The sequence below is a fragment of the Ovis canadensis genome, chromosome 1, assembly GCF_042477335.2.
Source record: "Ovis canadensis isolate MfBH-ARS-UI-01 breed Bighorn chromosome 1, ARS-UI_OviCan_v2, whole genome shotgun sequence".
NCBI lineage: Eukaryota > Metazoa > Chordata > Mammalia > Artiodactyla > Bovidae > Ovis > Ovis canadensis.
This window is the reverse complement of record NC_091245.1, coordinates 221,574,344-221,593,113: the sequence shown is the minus strand read 5'-3', so window position 1 is coordinate 221,593,113 and position 18,770 is coordinate 221,574,344. Positions and strand designations below refer to the sequence as shown.

The 18,770-nt window shown below is 37.5% G+C and overlaps 1 protein-coding gene across 1 annotated transcript in view; it reads left to right on the top strand.

The window, feature by feature from the left end:
- The window catches only part of LOC138443218 (EGF-like and EMI domain-containing protein 1), a 605,343-nt gene extending 592,976 nt beyond the window's left edge, over nucleotides 1-12,367 (top strand). The window contains 2 exon segments of the mRNA XM_069595258.1: nucleotides 598-726; nucleotides 12,183-12,367. Coding sequence (XP_069451359.1) covers nucleotides 598-726; nucleotides 12,183-12,367 — 314 coding nt within the window.
- Nucleotides 12,368-18,770: the final 6,403 nt, after the last annotated feature.

Below are 18,770 nucleotides of genomic sequence, written 5' to 3'. Positions count from 1 at the left end.
TTGCTATTTAAAGTCTGGGAATATAGTGAAGCTTACCATCTTCTGGAGAAATAGTGAATAAATAAATAGAATTATGAGGAAAACTAAAGTAATGCTTTCTTGGTGGCTCAGTGGTAAAGAATCTGCCTGCCCATGCAGAAGACGCAGGTTCCATTCCTGGGTGGATCCCCAGGAGAAGCAAATGGCAACACACTGAGTATTTTTCCTGGGAAATCCCATAGACAGAGGAGCCTGGCAGGCTATAGTCCATGGGGTCACAAAAGAGTCAGACACAACTTAGCAACAAAACAACAACACTTAAAGTAATGTACTTGGCTGGATGACTCAGTCTCATTCCTTAAATTTCTGTCTTCAAAAAGCTTACATACATTCTAACAGGTGCACACCAGTGTTGAAGTAAGTCAATTTTAAGGTGTAGGTATGAACCTGTGTATAAAATGAAGCTTCATTCCAGAACTTTCCTCCCTTCTTCCAACCAATCAATCTCATTTAATCTTTCCACTATGCTTTTGCAGAAACTGTATCTTAAATCTCAACTTAGGTGCATCAGTGAGAGCTCAAGGAGTTAAGTTTTCAACATTTCTCTTTCCTGGATAGACTGTTCAGCTGGAATGTTTGGAGACAATTGCCATCAACTTTGTGATTGTGAAAGAGAAAGCTCCTGCCACCCAGTAACTGGAAAATGCCTTCGTCCACCTGGGAAAACTGGAGGGAGATGTGATGCTGGTATGAACCAAAGCACCTTTGGATGTCTCCTTGACTCATAGATTATGGGGAAATATATAGACATTTTCATACAAAGAGCATTACTCAAAGAATATTGCCTCACCACTGCTTGTTACCTTGCCTTACTATAATTAATCAGGGTATGTAGTTGTTACATTATAGACATCCAAAACCAGCACCACAACAGAGAGAGCATACCTTGTAAGTACCTCAAAGTGATGCAGTTAAACACTGTGATCACAAAGTGATTCAAGAAAATACTAGATTTATAAGGCAATCAAGGTAACATCCAGATGGTTTCCTTAAAAACAAAGTTCTCAACTATTCTTTAGAAATCGAACTTATACTATTTGTTTTGTTTTACTTACAGGAAGAACATCCTTAAATAAAATTGAAATATTCAGGGACTATCTTTTAAAAAAAGAGAAAATAGATTCAATGAACCATTGACTTTTCACATGCTGTTAAACTTAACGGATGCATACTAGATGAATAGGTTTTATATTAAATTCACAATAGTCCTGAAGGACTGACTGCGCCACAGGTATGACCCAAAGTAGAGCATTTAATCTCAGAATTTACCTTCTTCATCTGGCTAAAAGGAAGGTTCAGTTCAGTCACACAGTCATGTCCAACTCTTTGTGACCCCATGGACTGAAACACACCAGGCCTACCTATCCATTAGCAACACCCAGAGCTTACTCAAACTCATGTCCATAGAGTCAGTGATGCCATCCAACAATCTCATCCTGTATTGACTCCTTTACCTCCTGCCTTCAATCTTTCATAACATCAGGATCTTTTCAAATGAGTCACTTCTTTGTATCAGGTGGCCAAAGTATTGGAGTTTCAGCTTCAACAGCAGTCCTTCCAGTGAATTTTCAGGACTGATTTCCTTTAGGATGTCTAACAGACTCTCAAGAGTCTGCTCCAACACCACAATTCAAAAGCATCAATTCTTAGGCACTCAGCTTTCTTTATAGTCTAATTCTCACATCCATAAATGACAACCAGAAAAACCATATATTTGATTAGATGGACATATGTTGGCAAAGCAATATCTCTGCTTTTTAATATGCTATCTAGGTTGGTCATAACTCTTCTTCCAAGAAGCAAGAGTCTTTTAATTTCATGGCTGCAATCACCATCTGCAGTGATTTTGGAGCCCCCCAAAATAAAGTCTGATACTGTTTCTACTGTTTCTCCATCTATTTGTCATGAAGTGGTGGGACCAAATGCCATGATCTTAGTTTTCTGAATGTTGAGTTTTAAGCCAACTTTTTCACTCTCCTCTTTCACTTTCATCAAGAGGCTCTTTAGTTCTTCTTCACTTTCTGCCATAAGAATGGTGTCATCTGCATATCTGAGGTTTTTTATGTTCTCCCAGCAATCTTGATTCCAGCTTGTGCTTCATCCAGCCCAGCATCTCTCATGATGTACCCTGCATATAAGTTAAATAAGCAGGGTGACAATATACAGCCTTGACATACTCCTTTTCCTATTTGAAACCAGTCTGTGGTTCCACATCCAGTTCTAACTGTTGCTTCCTGACCTGCATATAGGTTTCTCAAGAGTCGGGTCAGGTAGTCTGGTATTCCCATCTCTTTCAGAATTTTCCACAGTTTGTCATGATCCACACAGTCAAAGGCTTTGGTATAGTCAATAAAGCAGAAATAGATGTTTTTCTGGAACTCTCTTGCTTTTTCCATGATCCAGTGGATGCTGGCAATTTGATCTCTGGTTCCTCTGCCTTTTCTAAAACCAGCTTGAATATCTGGACATTCATGGTTCACATACTCTTGAAGCCTGGCTTGGAGAATTTTGAGCATTACTTTGCTCGCATCTGAGATGAGTGCAATTGTGTGATAGTTTGAGCATTCTTTGGCACTGCCTTTCTTTGGGATTGGAAGGAAAACTGTCCATTTCTAGTCCTATGGCCACTGCTGAGTTTTCCAAATTTGCTGGAATATTGAGTGTAGCACTTTCACAGCATCATCTTTTAGGACTGGAAATAGCTTAGCTGGAATTCCATCACCTCCTAGCTTTGTTCATAGTGATGCTTCCTAAGGTCAATTTAACTTCACATTCCAGGATGTCTGCTCTAGGTGAGTGATCACACCATCGTGATTATCTGGGTCATGAATATCTTCTTTGTATAGTTCTTCTGTGTATTCTTGCCATCTCTTAGTGTCTTCTGCTTCTGTTAAGTCCATACAATTTCTGTCCTTTATTGTTCCCACCTTTGCATGAAATGTTCCCTTGGTATCTCTAATTTTCTTGAAGAGATCGCTAGTCTTTCCCATTCTATTGTTTTCCTCTATTTCTTTGCATTGCACTGATCACTGAGGAAGGCTTTCATTTCTCTCCTTGCTATTCTTTGAAACTCTGAATTCAAATGAGTATATCTTTCCTTTTCTCCTTTGCTTTTCACTTCTCTCTTTACACAGCTATTTGTAAGGCATTTTAGGAATCAGCGAACTAAAATGGACTGGAATGGGTGAATTTAACTCAGATGATCATTGTATCTCCTACTGTGGACACAAATCCCTAAGAAGAAATGGAGTAGCCATCATATTCAACAAAAGAGTCCAAAATGGAGTACTTTGATGAAATCTCAAAAATGAAAGAATGATCTCTCTTCATTTCCAAGGCAATATCAATATCCATTGATATCAATATCAATATTCCATTCAATATCACAGTAATCTTAGTCTATGCCTCGACCAGCAAAGCTGAAGAAGCTGAAGTTGAACAGTTCTATGAAGACGTACAAGACCTTCTAGAACTAATACCTCAAAGAGATGTCCTTTTCATCATAGAGGACTGGAATGCAAAAGTAGGAAGTCAAGAAATACCTGCAGTAGCAGGCAAATTTGGCCTTGGAGTACAGAATGAAGTAGGGCAAAGGCTAATAGAGTTTTGCCAAAAGAACACACTAGTGAACACCTAGTGAACACCTTCTTCCAACAACACAAGAAGTCATCACCAGATGGTCAATACCAAAATCAGATTGATTGTATTCTTTTCAGTCAAAGATTTAGAAGCTCTATACAATCAGCAACAACAAGACCAGAAGCTGACTGTGGCTCGATCATGGACTCCTTATTGCAAACTTCAGACTTAAATTGAAGAAAGTAGGGAAAAACATTAGACCATTCAGGTATGACCTAAATCAAATCCCTTATGATTATATAGTGCAAGTGGCAAAGAGATTCAAGGGATTAGATCTGACAGAGTGTCTGAAGAACTATAGACAGAAGTTCGTGACATTGTATAGGAGGCAGCGATCAAGACTATCCCCAAGAAAAAGAAATGCAAAAAAAAAAAAGGAGGTTTGAGGCTATGTATTTCTAACATCATTTCCAGCACTCATCTGTGATTCTGTAACCTAGAATTTCAATCATGCTGAAAAAGCCTCAGTAACCTTCCAGGTCAGGCTTCCCTGGTGGCTCACTGGTAAAGAATTCACCTGCTAATGTAGGAGATGCAGGTTTAATCCCTGAGTCAGGAAGATCCCCTGAAAGAGGAAATGGCAACCTACTCTAGGGTTCTCGCCTGGAAAACCCATCGACAGAGGAAACTGGTGGGCTATAGTTCATGGGGTCACAGAGTCAGACACAACTTCGTAACTGAACAAATAATACAACGACGACCTTCTACGCTACAGGATAGTGCTAGTCACCTAACATCCATCTCCCCCACCCCATCTTGCTGCTGAGAAATAGCAATAAAAATGACTTGCTTTGAATACCACACCTTGCCCTGCCCTAAACTTTGCTTATATTTATTTCATCTGTATCACAACCCCATGAAATCATTGCTGTTCTTATTTCCATTTGACAGATGAGGAAGTGGAGGCACAGAAAAAAAAAGTGGCAGAGCTTGGAAGAAAAGGTCTGACCAACCTAGATAGCACATTCAAAAGCAGAGACATTACTTTGCCAACAAAGGTCCATCTAGTCAAGGCTATGGTTTTTCCAATGGTCATGCATAGATGTGAGAGTTTGATGCTTTTGAACTGTGGTGTTGGAGAAGACTCTTGAGAGTCCCTTGGACTGCAAGGAGATCCAACCAGTCCATTCTGAAGGAGATCAACCCTGGGATTTCTTTGAAGGGAATGATGCTGAAGCTGAAACTCCAGTCCTTTGGCCACCTCATGTGGAGAGCTGACTTGTTGGAAAAGACTCTGATGCTGGGAGGGATTGGGGGCAGGAGGAGAAGGAGACAACAGAGGATGAGATGGCTGGATGGCATCACTGACTCGATGGATGTGAGTTAGAGTGAACTCCAGGAATTGGTGATAGACAGGGAGGCCTGGTGTGCTGTGATTCACAGGGTCGCAAAGAGTTGGACACGACTGAGCGACTGAACTGAACTGAACTGAGTCTGGCTTCAGACTTTGGGTGATGCTATTAGAAGGCGATACTGTATATGTAAACATCTGTATCTAGTCCAGAATAAGGAACGTCCAGTGGCTCAAGAAGTTATGACCAACCTAGAGAGCATATTGAAAAGCAGAGACATTACTTTGCCAACAGAGGTCTGTCTAGTCAAGGCTATGGTTTTTCCAGTGGTCATGTATGGATGTGAGAGTTGGACTGTGAAGAAGGCTGAGTGCCAAAGAATTGATGCTTTTGAACTGTGGTGTTGAAGAAGACTCTTGAGAGTCCCTTGGACTGCAAGGAGATCTAACCAGTCCATTCTAAAGGAGATCAGCCCTGGGATTTCTTTGGAAGGAATGATGCTAAAGCTGAAACTCCAGTCCTTTGGCCACCTCATGCAAAGAGTTGACTCTTTGGAAAAGACTCTGATGCTGGGAGGAATTGGGGGCAGGAGGAGAAGGGGACAACAGAGGATGAGATGGCTGGATAGCATCACTGACTTGATGGATGTGAGTTTGAGTGGACTCTGGGAGTTGGTGATGGACAGGGAGGCCTGGCGTGCTGCAATTCATGGGGTCGCAAAGAGTCGGACACGACTGAGCGACTGACTGAACTGAACTGAGTAGCTCATTAAGAGTCCTGCATTCCTTCCAACCCCTCCTTCTTCCCTTCTGTGCAGACTTGCAGAATAAGGCCAAGAGGTTTTGAGTATTAACTAGGAATCATTTGGATCTTCAAACTCGGGAGCTTACTGATATTGACATTTCTTCTCTGAAAATCTGCTTCGTTTGTATCTTTAATCCTTGTGTTTCTACAAGTTTGTTTCTACAAACTGCACTACAAGTTTCTTGAGAGTCAAATCAATGTTTACTTATCTTTTATCAAAAACATTTAGAATTAGGTCTAGTACATGATAGCCTCAGCAAAAATTTTTGAATTCATTCTCACTTCCTTTTTCCACTTTCTGAATGGAGTCATGATAGACAGAAGTACCTGAACTTGGTAACATCTAAACTAAATTCATCACAATAAACATCCACCTGACATCATGATGAAGGCACAGGACACAGTCTCCAATGAAAGGCTCACTAAAGACAGTGCTTTTTGCATTTGTGGTTTCATCTAAATCCTCAAGAAAACCATTAATGTATATTAAATGCATATTATCAGCCAGGCATTTTCATTTTTACTAGATGCCTTTAATATTATCACCATGCCCATTTTCTTGGTGAGGAAGCTGGGAGCTGAAGATTAAGTAAGTTGCCCAAGGTTCAGTTCAGTTTAGTTCAGTCACTCAGTCATATCCGACTCTTTGTGACCCCATGAATTGCAGCACACCAGGCCTCCCTGTCCATCAACAACTCCCGGAGTTCACTCAAAGTCATGTCCATTGAGTCGGTGATGCCATCCAGCCATCTCATCCTCTTTTATCCCCTCCTCCTCCCACCCCCAAACCCTCCCAGCATCAGGGTCTTTTTCAACGAGTCAACTCTTTGCATGAGGTGGCCAAAGTATTGGAGTTTTAGCTTTAGCATCATTCCTTCCAAAGAAATCCCAGGGCTGATCTTCAGAATGGATTGGTTGGATCTCCTTGCAGTCCAAGGGACTCTCAAGAGTCTTCTCCAACACCACAGTTCAAAGCATCAATTCTTCAGTGTTCAGCTTTTTTCACAGTCCAACTCTCACATCCCTACATGACCACTGGAAAAACCATAGCCTTGACTAGATGGACCTCTGTTGGCAAAGTAATGTCTCTGCTTTTGAATATGCTATCTAGGTTGGTCATAACTTTTCTTTCAAGGAGTAAGCGTCTTTTAATTTCATGGCTGCAATCACCATCTGCAGTGATTTTGGAGCCCCCAAAAATAAAGTCTGACACTGTTTCCACTGTTTTTCCCATCTATTTCCCATGAAGTGATGGGACCAGATGCCAGGATCTCAGTTTTCTGAATGTTGAGCTTTAAGCCAACTTCTTCACTCTCCACTTTCACTTTCATCAAGAGGCTTTTTAGTTCCTCTTCACTTTCTGCCATAAGGGTGGTGTCATCTGCATGTCTGAGGTTATTGATATTTCTCCCGGCAATCTTGTTTCCAGCTTGTGCTTCTTCCAGCCCAGCGTTTCTCATGATATACTCTGCATATAAGTTAAATAAGCAGGGTGACAATATACAGCCTTGACGTACTCCTTTTCCTATTTGGAACCAGTCTGTTGTTCCATGTCCAGTTCTAACTGTTGCTTCCTGATCTGCATACAGGTTTCTCAAGAGTCAGGTCAGGTAGTCTGGTATTCCCATCTCTTTCAGAATTTTCCACAGTTTGCTGTGATCCACACAGTCAAAGGCTTTGGCATAGTCAATAAAGCAGAAATAGATGTTTTTCTGGAACTCTCTTGCTTTTTCCATGATCCAGTGGATGTTGGCAATTTGACCTCTGGTTCCTGTGCCTTTTCTAAAACCAGCTTGAACATCAGGGAGTTCGCGGTTCACGTATTGCTGAAGCCTGGCTTGGAGAATTTTGAGCATTACTTTGCTAGCATCTGAGATGAGTGCAATTGTGTGGTAGTTTGAGCATTCTTTGGCATTGCCTTTCCTTGGGATTGGAGGGAAAACTGACCTTTTCCAGTCCTATTGCCACTGCTGAGTTTTCCAAATTTGCTGGCATATTGAGTGTAGCACTTTCACAGCATCATCTTTTAGGACTGGAAATAGCTTAGCTGGAATTCCATCACCTCCTAGCTTTGTTCATAGTGATGCTTCCTAAGGTCAATTTGACTTCACATTCCAGGATGTCTGCTCTAGGTGAGTGATCACACCATCGTGATTATCTGGGTCATGAATATCTTTTTTGTATAGTTCTTCTGTGTATTCTTGCCACCTTAGTGTCTTCTGCTTCTGTTAAGTCCATACAATTTCTGTCCTTTATTGTGCCCACCTTTGCATGAAATGTTCCCTTGGTATCTCTAATTTTGTTGAAGAGATCTCTAGTCTTTCCCATCTTATTGTTTTCCTCTATTTCTTTGCACTGATCACTGAGGAAGGCTTTCTTATCTCTCCTTGCTATTCTTTGGAACTCTGTATTCAGATGCTTATATCTTTCCTTTTCTCCTTTTCTTTTCACTTGTCTTCTTTTCACGGCTATTTGTAAGGCCTCCTCAGACAGCCATTTTGTTTTTTTGCATTTCTTTTCCATGGGGATGGTCTTGATCCCTGTCTCCTGTACAATGTCACGAACCTCCGTCCACAGTCCATCAGGCACTCTGTATCAGATCTAGTCCCTTAAATTTATTTTTCACTTCCACTGTATAATCATAACAGTTTTGATTTAGGTCATACTTGAATGGTCTAGTGGTTTTCCCTACTTTCTTCAATTTAAGTCTGAATTTGGCAAAAAGGAGTTCATGATCTGAGCCACAGTCAGCTCCTGGTCTTGTGTTTGCTGACTGTATAGAGCTTCTCCATCTTTGACTGAAAAGAATATAACCAATCTGATTTCAGTGTTGACCACTGGTGATGTCCATGTGTGGAGTCTTCTCTTGTGTTGTTGGAAGAGGATGTTCACTAGGACCAGTGCGTTCTCTTGGCAAAACTCTATTAGCCTTTGCCCTGCTTCATTCCATACCCAATGCCAAATTTGCTTGTTACTCCAGGTAACAAGGTTTCTTGACTTCCTACTTTTGCATTCCAGTCCCCTATAATGAAAAGGACATCTTCATAGAACCATTCAACTTCAGCTTCTTCAGTGTTACTGGTTGGGACATAGGCTTGGATTACCGTGATATTGAATGGTTTGCCTTGTAAATGAACAGAGATCATTCTGTTGTTTTTGAGATTGCATCCAAGTACTACAGTTCAGACTATTTTGTTGACCATGATGGCTGCTCTATTTCTTCTAAGGGATTCCTGCCCACAGTAGTAGATATAATGGTCATCTGAGTTAAATTCACCCATTCCAGTCCATTTTAGTTTGCTGATTCCTAGAATGTCAACATTCACTCTTGCCATCTCCTGTCTGACCACTTCTAATTTGCCTGATTCATGGACCTGACATTCCTGGTTCCTATGCAATATTGCTCTTTACAGCATTGGACCTTGCTTCTATCACCAGTTCCATCTACAACAGGGTATTGTTTTTGTTTTGGTTCCATCCCTTCATTCTTTCTGGAGTTATTTCTCCACTGATCTCCAGTAGCATATTGGGCACCTAACAACCCAGGGATTTCCCCTTTCAGTATCCTATCATTTTGCCTTTTCATACTGTTCATGGGGTTCTCAAGGTGAGAATACTGAAGTGGTTTGCCATTCCCTTCTCCAGTGGACCACATTCTGTGAGACCTCTCCTCCATGACCCTCCCATCTTGGGTTGGCCCCACACGGCATGGCTTAGTTTCATTGAGCTAGACAAGGCTGTGGTCCCTGTGATCAAATTGGCTACCGTCTTACTCTGGTTTCTCTTTCCTTGGACGTGGGGTATAGCTGGTAAATGGGAGCTTAGGGATTTGATACAATCAGTCTGGATCCAGAGTTAGACTTTTATCATCCCCAGTAGATACTGCCTCTCAAGGAAAAGAAAGAGATAGGGACTGCTTTCAGTTGTCTATCTGCCTCATCCACTAACCAGAGTGAGTGCTGTTTAATTTAATTTAATTTATAATTCACCTCCACAGTCACACATGACATTTTAAGTGCTCAGTGGCCACATGACTAGTGGCTACAGTATTGAATAGCTTGGTATAGAACATTTTCATCATTTCTGAAAGTTCTATCCGACAACATTTAGCAATGACTTAAAACTAGCCACTAAACCAGGAGAGCTGATGGACAAGCTGAAAATGAAAACCTCACTGTATGGAGTTTCTATGGACTAGATTCGCTATCACATAGTCTCTTTCATCCACAAGTAAATTGCCATGTGACAGTGGATGCTTTGTATTAACTTGTTAATTCTAGGTGGGCACCTCAAGGCCTCTGTTGTTGTGAGCTCTTTGGGGTACCCATAGCCTACACAGACGTACTGTGGGCTCTTTTATTTGCATTTTTATTTTCAATTAGGCACAGTTCATCTGCGATATTAACTGTGAACAGCTGTGTCTATGCAGGCACTATAAAGATAAAAGACCTCATTTTAATTTGAACTCTGGTAAAGAACCTATTAAACAGCCATAATATTAATTCATAAAAGAATGTAGCAGCTTTTTATTGGATTACTTCCCCACCCCCTTGGTAAATTAACATTTGCAGACATTCAAACAGATGTCTTAAATATACATCGTTATTAACATGAAAATGTGGTATTTTTGTAAATTAAAATCAGATTCTGAACTGCTCAGGAGAGATTCTGACTCATAACTCTTTTTCAAACAAGAAAACTAGGTCTTAAGACCAAACTAAGTAATCCTTCCACACACTAGGCAGCGGTGGGTATGTTAGGTTAAATTCAAAATGACACAGAGTTTTGTTTTGTTTGTTCATAAAGTTTGATGATTAAAAAAAAAAAAAGATTCATTTTAGAGTAGTATTTGCATCACCTCCCGAGTTCCTTCTGCCTACCGGTTGTTCCTTGATTTAGGAAGGAATTGAATTTCTGTTTGCTCATGTTGAAACTCTGTCAAAAGAATTAATTGTAAAATTGACATAGGTTTTCCTTTATCTCATATTTTAAATGCAACTAGTTAAGATGAGAGCTAGACCATGTCTAAATCTATCTTCATTATCCAAGAAAGAAAATTAAAATAAACATGCACTGCTTGTGGAATATTTAGGGTGAATCTCTAACCCAGCAAAAAGAATTTTGAGACTAGAAAGAAATGTTTAACAAAATTTTGCTCACAGACTTAGAATCTGCTCTAGGTGTCTGTATCTTTATATTTATATTGCTATCTCTAATTTTTTCTACCTTCCAGCTTTCCACTTTCTGATTTGGGCTTTCTTTTCCATATGCCTAATACCTGGTGTCTTTCTACACGGTAGTGCAGAATAAGGAACGAACACTTGAGAACTTAGAAATTCACCTCTGTCTTTTTCCAGGGGTCTAACATTTGAGGATTTCCCTTAAGATATTCAAACCTTAGTTCATCTCTTTCCAGAATGAGAAAGCTTACCTCACCACCTTTCCTACCTCACAGGTGTTTGTTAGAGCCAATTAAGATATATTAGGAACCCATTTTGAAAAATGGCATAGAGCTAGATGAATGTTATTATTGCAAAGTTAAGTTTCTCTGGTCCTTAAACGTTGGTAAATTGAGTTATTTCCCAGTCTTGCCTGACTGCCTAAGAAATGTGAAACCATCTTCGGTTTCCATGGGTTGGGCTTGGCTTTCTTCCCAAGCTCACAATCCTTCAGAAACAGAACCTGTTAATTCTCTGCTAAGTCTCTGCTGGATATCAGACTAAGACAAAATATGCAGGTTGGGGTGTGATTTTGGAAGGGAGACTTTTTTTTAGTCCATGTTTTGTTATTTTGATTAAGCTAACACTTTTTAATTCCTTTTTTTCATTTCTCTACTGATTGTGATCACAATGCAATTCAAGTTAAAGATAGTTATAACCCTTTAGCACATATAGCAGGATCCTCCATGAGATCTATAATCCTTCCAACATATGTTAAGGGATGAGAGTTGAATTTAAAGTCATTTCATTTTCAGCAACACAAGCACAAGTAATTGTGTTTTCAACCTAAAGGCAAATTTCATATATTGTGTTTTTTGGGTAAGTGTTGCCTTTTTCTGACCTCAAGACAGCTAATCCATTTTCCTAGTGTCCCTCACAAAGCGCTACTATAAGCTGTATTGAATAATCTAATTTTGAGAAGGCATTTTGAAAATATCAGTTGCTGTCCTGTCTTCTCATCTGTTTGATTTTGTCACTGACTTTCTTAACACTCTTCAGCCTCCTCCTGTTTCCCATTAAAGTCCCTACTTTCTTATATAACATTCTAAGCATGGGAAAAAGATACCAATGGTTAACCAGAATTCTTTACAAGCCTATCATTATCTTATTGAATTCCAAGAAATAGTAGTAAAAAGACTGATTGAAATGCATATTTGAATTGGTTTTATTTTTATTTTCCCCCTCACAGGATGCAGGTCAGGCCAGTACGGACCCAACTGCCCTCTGAAGTGCCAGTGTGTCCACACAGCTCACTGTGACCCTCTTAATGGTCACTGCGATTGCCCCCCAAAGAGAATGGGTCCAACCTGCGAGGAAAATGGTTTGGACGATCCTCAACAACCAAATGCTAACAGCTTTTCAGTGGATGAATAGAATTTTGCTGAGGTTCACCCATGGTTCATCATCTTAACTTTGGCAGAGAAATGTACTTACTCAACCATCTTCAGCCCAGCCTCGCCTGTTGTGAGGTGAAAGACAGGACGTCTCAACTTTATGGTCTCCAAGCACAAGTTCCACTCTCTAGCCTACCCTTCCCAACTTCCTTTCGCTGAAGAACATGCCCAAGAAAAAGAGAATGTTTTTTCAAGGTCCCAAATTGTAGTAACATTTTGGACTAATAAATGAAACTCTTTTTTTATGTGCACAGGAGGTATTTAAATTTGGAAGTAAGAACTGCTTTTCAGTTCAGGTTGGACTGCACTGAAATATTCACACCTATTCACTGAAGACCTCAGTGACCATTAAGTAGCTGGATCCTCTTTAGAAATGTCTAGAATTTCATCTATTTATTCTCGGTATCCTGCTTCACAGCTAAGTCAGCTTCAGATTGTTAATGTATTGTATTTCAAACATGACTTTTGGTGTGGGAGGCTATTAAGACTTTAGCCACATAAAGATCAGGGCAAAAGTATGACGTGCAGACTTACAATGAATCATCAAAATGTTTAATGGTGTTCTCCTCATCACTGGTCAGCAGACAGGAAGAAAAAGTGAGTAAAACTGATCAAGGCAAGTGCTTAGCCTGCTCCACAGATTTCCCATGGAGTAGGACCTGATTGGAAGTAAGCTTTTAATCCACACTGTAATCTTCACCCAAGCTGTTCATCAGTTAGGTCGGTTCTATAAGATGTGTAAGCATGAGCCATGTGATGAGCCCCAGAGAGATACATCAATAAATATGATTATATTCTTGCTCTCAACTGGTTTATAAGTGTTTAAAATTTCAGATGACTGCTTAACTCACTTTAAATAACAATGATTTTCTTGATTAGAAATGTTGTTATTCATGTTATCTAATGGGATAAACAGAGAATACTGAAATGACATGACTAGATATTTGACTTAAAATAATATGTACACAATATAGTATTTAAAGCTCTTAAATAAAATTTTAAATAAAATATTTAAAACTTTTTTTTTAAGTTTCTGTCCTTCAATTTTATTTTATTTTTTTGACTCAAGAAAAATATTTAGTATTCTTATGTTTTGACTTGTTCTGTAGATTCTCTCTCTCTTTTTTTTTTTTTTTTACTTTACAATATTGTATTGGTTTTGCCACACATCAACATGAGTCTGCCATGGGTGTACACATGTTCCCAATCCTGAACCCCCCTCCCACTTCCGAAATATTTAAAACTTTTAAATAAAATTTTAAGAAAGATTTGACAGGGATTTATGAAAAATGTTTGGTGTTATCAGTTCACTAGTTTCCGATCTTTACTTAACATTTATCTTCCTATATCTCAGCACAGTTGACAGAGATATATCATATCCACAATAGACAGTCAGGGCAAATTTACTGTTATTAAATAATATGAAAGATATGATTAGATAACGTCCTCAAGGATTGCTTCTAAATTTGCTTTGGTCTTAAAAGAGTTACAATCAACTTATCCTTTTTTAGTCTCCATCTATAGTATTTGAAATTAAAGTTTTATGTTTACAATTAAAGCCATTTTAACTATTTTTATCCAGTCAATTGCAAACTATGCCTTATTCTGAATATTTGACCATTTCCCTTACCTTTTATTTTTAAAACTTCTCTCAGATATCCTCATCTTACCTGCAAAGAGTATAAACAGCCTTCTTTCTCACACTGCCATCTACCATTGAACTCCCTTCATTTCAAGACCTAAAAAAACCAGTGACTGCACACAGGGGAGAAAAGCAAGATACCAGATTTCTCTTTCTTACTAGAGATTTTATCACTTAGTAAGACACAAAATAATTTGGCAGGAAAAAAGAAAAATAAGAGATTTCTTTAGGTTGAGTTTTTTCTTATGTATTACTTGAAAGAGAAACTGAGTCTGTCAGTCTGATCCTTTGCGACCCCATGGAGTATACAATCCATGGAATTTTCCAGGCCAGAATACTGGAATGGGTAGCCTTTCCCTTCTCCAGGGGATCTTCCCAACCCAGGGACTGAACTCAGGTCCAGATTCTTTACCAGCTGAGTCACAAGGGAAGCCCTCTGTATTGCTAAAGTCTTTATAAATGAGAAGCCATATATAAAATGTCAAGCACAATTCTTGGCAAATGGCAGATAGTCCATATATGATCTCTTTTCGTCTCCTTTTCCACCCCACGCTCTAAAACTAATTATGAGAGTAGGAAAGCAGAGTCATTGCATGAATCGCTAGTCACACAGTCATGTGACCCTGTAGACAAACTGAGTTTGACTTTCATAGCTCTCCCATTCAACAGGAATCAATGCAAGTTACCAGAGCCACTTTTCTTTACAAAATTTTTATAGATTTCCCTTTCATATCAAAAAAGAAAATAGAAAAATATTTAAAACCCAGAAGGTTTCCATTTTACTTTTAGCCACCTTGAAAAATCTTAAGTGGGACCCTACAAAAGTTAATAGTCATGTGGTAAATCATCTGTTCTAAAAATATTCCAGTTTTTTCTCTTTGAGGACACTAACAGATGTCTAAAAATCATTTAAGCAATGACATTTCATTCATGGACCAGCATATAATAAACGTTAATCTTAATTTAACAGATGGAAAAGTATAAGATAGAATTTCCTTATAAAATCATGTAACAGAATTTAAAAACTCATTTTTAAATCACTGGCATGTTAAAATGCTTTAAATCAAGAAGATAGTATACAATAACCCACATTTCTGAATAAATATAGCATACTTTTTATTTCTGTAAGGGCTTACCTGAGCTTTCTACTTGTCAACGGCTACTGGGGTATAGTGAAGTAGAATTTGGCTACCAAGAAATAATTTGCACAAAAGTTTTAAATTCAGCTATTGTTTAAAGTGAAGCATGATTCAATAGACATGTCTTTTTTAAACTAAAGTTCAATGTCAAATTAGAATCATTGTCAGTGGGTAGAAATACTTTTTATTATTCCTTCTTCTTCTCCTCCCTATATAATCTGCTCTTTGAATGTGGAAATGCTGACCCCAAAAGAAATTCATCCACCCATAATACCCCTTTTCAAAGGTGCCTATGTTGTTATGTTTCAGTCTCTCATTTGAAATACAAGAGCAGAGTGGGGATTACTATGCTTTTCTGCAATAATATAGCTCAAGTTTAAAGAAAAGTGAGCAGATGTATGGAAGTGTGCTGGCTAATTTGGAGTTTTAATCTAAAAAGCCTGGGATATACCATTTCAGTTTAACACCTAACTTTCCCCTTGCTCTTTCTAACTTCTACATTCATTTATTGAGTTTTCCAGATGAGACAGCTATTTGACACAGGTTAAATTATTTTTAGAGAACTTGGAAATCATTCCAAGAGTTAGTGGCAAGAATGGCATTTCCTTTGTTAGAAATAGCAAAGAGGGTTTGGCTTCTCCTGGGCCTCTTTCACCTTGGTTTCTCCAAGACCTGGTAATACAGATGTAGCAAGAATTTAAAAAAGCATTTTGATGAAGTGAACAAATAATAGCAACTGTCTACACTCTAGGAGTTATGTATTCAATTCAGTTGAAATAACTTTTCATGGTTCTATAACAGGAAAAAAAAATCAAAGTAGCTGAGTTTTTAAAATAGATTTCAAAGTGATTCCAAAGTTTTGACTCTTTTGCTAATCATGAGGAAACTATGTCCTACTTTCTCTGCTTATGTTTTAGTTTTCCTAAATCAAGAACACAAAAAACAATAATTAAGGTCTAGGAAATCAGTTTAAAAGCAGTAGATATCTCTTTTCTATACTTTTATAAATACTGACACACTCTTTCATCTCTAAAAGTTTTTCAGGATTATAGGAAACACTATTTAATAATTCTTATTTTGATATTTGTGTGCAAATAGCTTAAATTTTGAAGAAAATTAATTCAAATGGCAAATATTAACATTTTTATTTATATTCTTCCACTGGATATCTTTAAAATATGTAAAGTTTCATAATGCCTCTACTTGAAAAGACTGTAAGAATATCTACCAAATATAACTTTACTGCTCAGACCTCATGAGAAAAGTTCAACAGTGGTCCATCAGACAAAAAGATTCATGTGAAGAATTGGATCTTAAGTGCCTAAGTGTTGACAATATTGGTCTCTTGAAATGGAGAACACTGGTTTGTAAATAAAATTCCATACGTAAGACTTGAATGAATTTGGTAGCTAAGTTTAACATATATTTGATGAATAATGGAACTTGTAACTGATTAGATATATAATTCATTGGTAATATTTGAAATCATTTATTGACTGAAAAATGGCCTTCACTAGTGTTGCTTTTTAACTATTACCTAAAAAGCAATTTTCTGTATTTTTAACTTTTGTCTGAATTTATTAATATACTGAGAGATATTAATATTTATTGTTTACAACACTAGGTACTACTGAAAGCATGAAAAAATAGTGGTGAACAAGATGGATGTATTCCCCACTCTCATAAACTTACAGTCTGGTATAAGATATTAGCCAAGGAGAACAATGCTTTTAAACATTCTTAGCTTTGCAGTGAGTTTTAGAGTTCATTAATCCTTTCCTAAGTCTATTTCTCACAAATTTGTTAATGCTCCTATATTAACACACTTTGATAAATCAAATGTATCCTACCTAACTTTAAAAAATCCACACACAAGATTTTACTCTTAATGCCACTACAGGAAATGAAATATTTTTAAAAAACTTGTGAAATACCATTTTACATTTATAGAAAACTCTATTATTTTTTGTAATGTAAAAAGGAAGTCCACTTTAAAATCTATTCTTGTAGCTCTAGTGGCATGGAGATTTAGGTAGTGGAAGTAGAGAAAAAAAGAAAATATTTATCTTATTCTGAAACCAACATGTTCTTTCACCATCCACTACTGCCTTCTCTTTTGGTAAAAATAAGTGTTTCCCGGTGAGAGAGGAGAGTTTTCAGACATTTTTAAGAATCTGATTTTATAATAAGGTGTAATTCTCCCAAGTATTAAAAAAAAATCTTGTTATTTTAATGATGTCTGAAAATAAGATTAGATTATTTCTTTTTTCAATAGCTATAAAAGACATATAACATAAAATTTACCATTTTACCAATTTTTAAGTATCTAATTCAGTGGTATTAAGAACATTCACATTGTTATGCTACAATCACCAAGGATTATTTCTTTTTTTATAGGAAGAACTTCTTGCTTCCAGTTGAATCATATGTAGAGTCCTCAGTATAAATTATTAGTCTACTTGAATGCTTAATCATATATTGCCTGCACTTGTGAAGTTTTACATATGTTTGTGAATGCTTTGGTCATTTGAAAATATGCTTTCCATAATAGTTTCTTCCTATTTGCTAGATGTTTCTGAAAACAAAGACATTTTTCTCGTTTAAACAATTATGCTTTTCTTAAGGATCATGCAATAAGAAAAGCAGCCATTGTTTGCTAGGTGTGTCACAGTTGTAGCTTATCCATCTTTTCATGTTTCTAAACGTACTGAAGAAAAATCCAAAAATAGGCACACTCATTGCTCTATGAAATATTAATCCAACTTGCAATTCTGTTTACAACAACCCTCATGGATTTCCTGTTTGTACTCTTTTCTTCAATATCTCCACCCATGGCTCCACTCTGGCCTTGAGTCAGTCACAGTATCAAGGCCATAGTACAAAGGCTCTCAAAGCCTTGTTGTCTCAAGCAATACGTATTCCATGAAATTAGAAAAGAATAGTGTTTAATAAGAAGAAGGGAGAAGGAGAGGAGAATTGTGGGAGTGTTATAGTCAGAACAACACTAATGACTTGGAAACTCAAGGTTAAACATGGATTAAATAATGTACTTCACTGAAATACTTGTTTGGAGTGCTAATATGGATTTGTAAATTTCAAATAGGAAGGCACAGTATGCAAAAAATTCCAAATTGTTTAACTAGGTAGTTTTTTTTGGAGGAGAATTTTGAAAAACAAGTGTCCCAAGAAATATTTTTTGTGGAAAATGGGAGTAAATGTATACTTGAGTCCTCAAAAACATACTTGGTCTGGATATCCTGATCACACCTTTTTATGGTGCTTCTAGTAATTGCCTGAGAGGATTGTAAGCAAGACCTATATTAATTTATAGTTTCCCACAAATTTGCCCTGAGTCAGTAAGTTTTTCTCAAAATGAAGCTTTGAAATGCAAAGTAAAATGTTGAAACTCTCAAGAGATCTGCTCTTCTTTTTGTCTTAATATGAGAAATTGAGTAAATTGTTTTTAAATATTAAGGACAATTAGGAAGTTGTGAAATAAATTATATTCTTGTTGTTTTCTTTAAATTTTTTTTAAACTGAAGGATAATTGCTTTACAGAATTTTGTTGTTTTCTGTCAAACCTCAATATGAATCAGCCATAG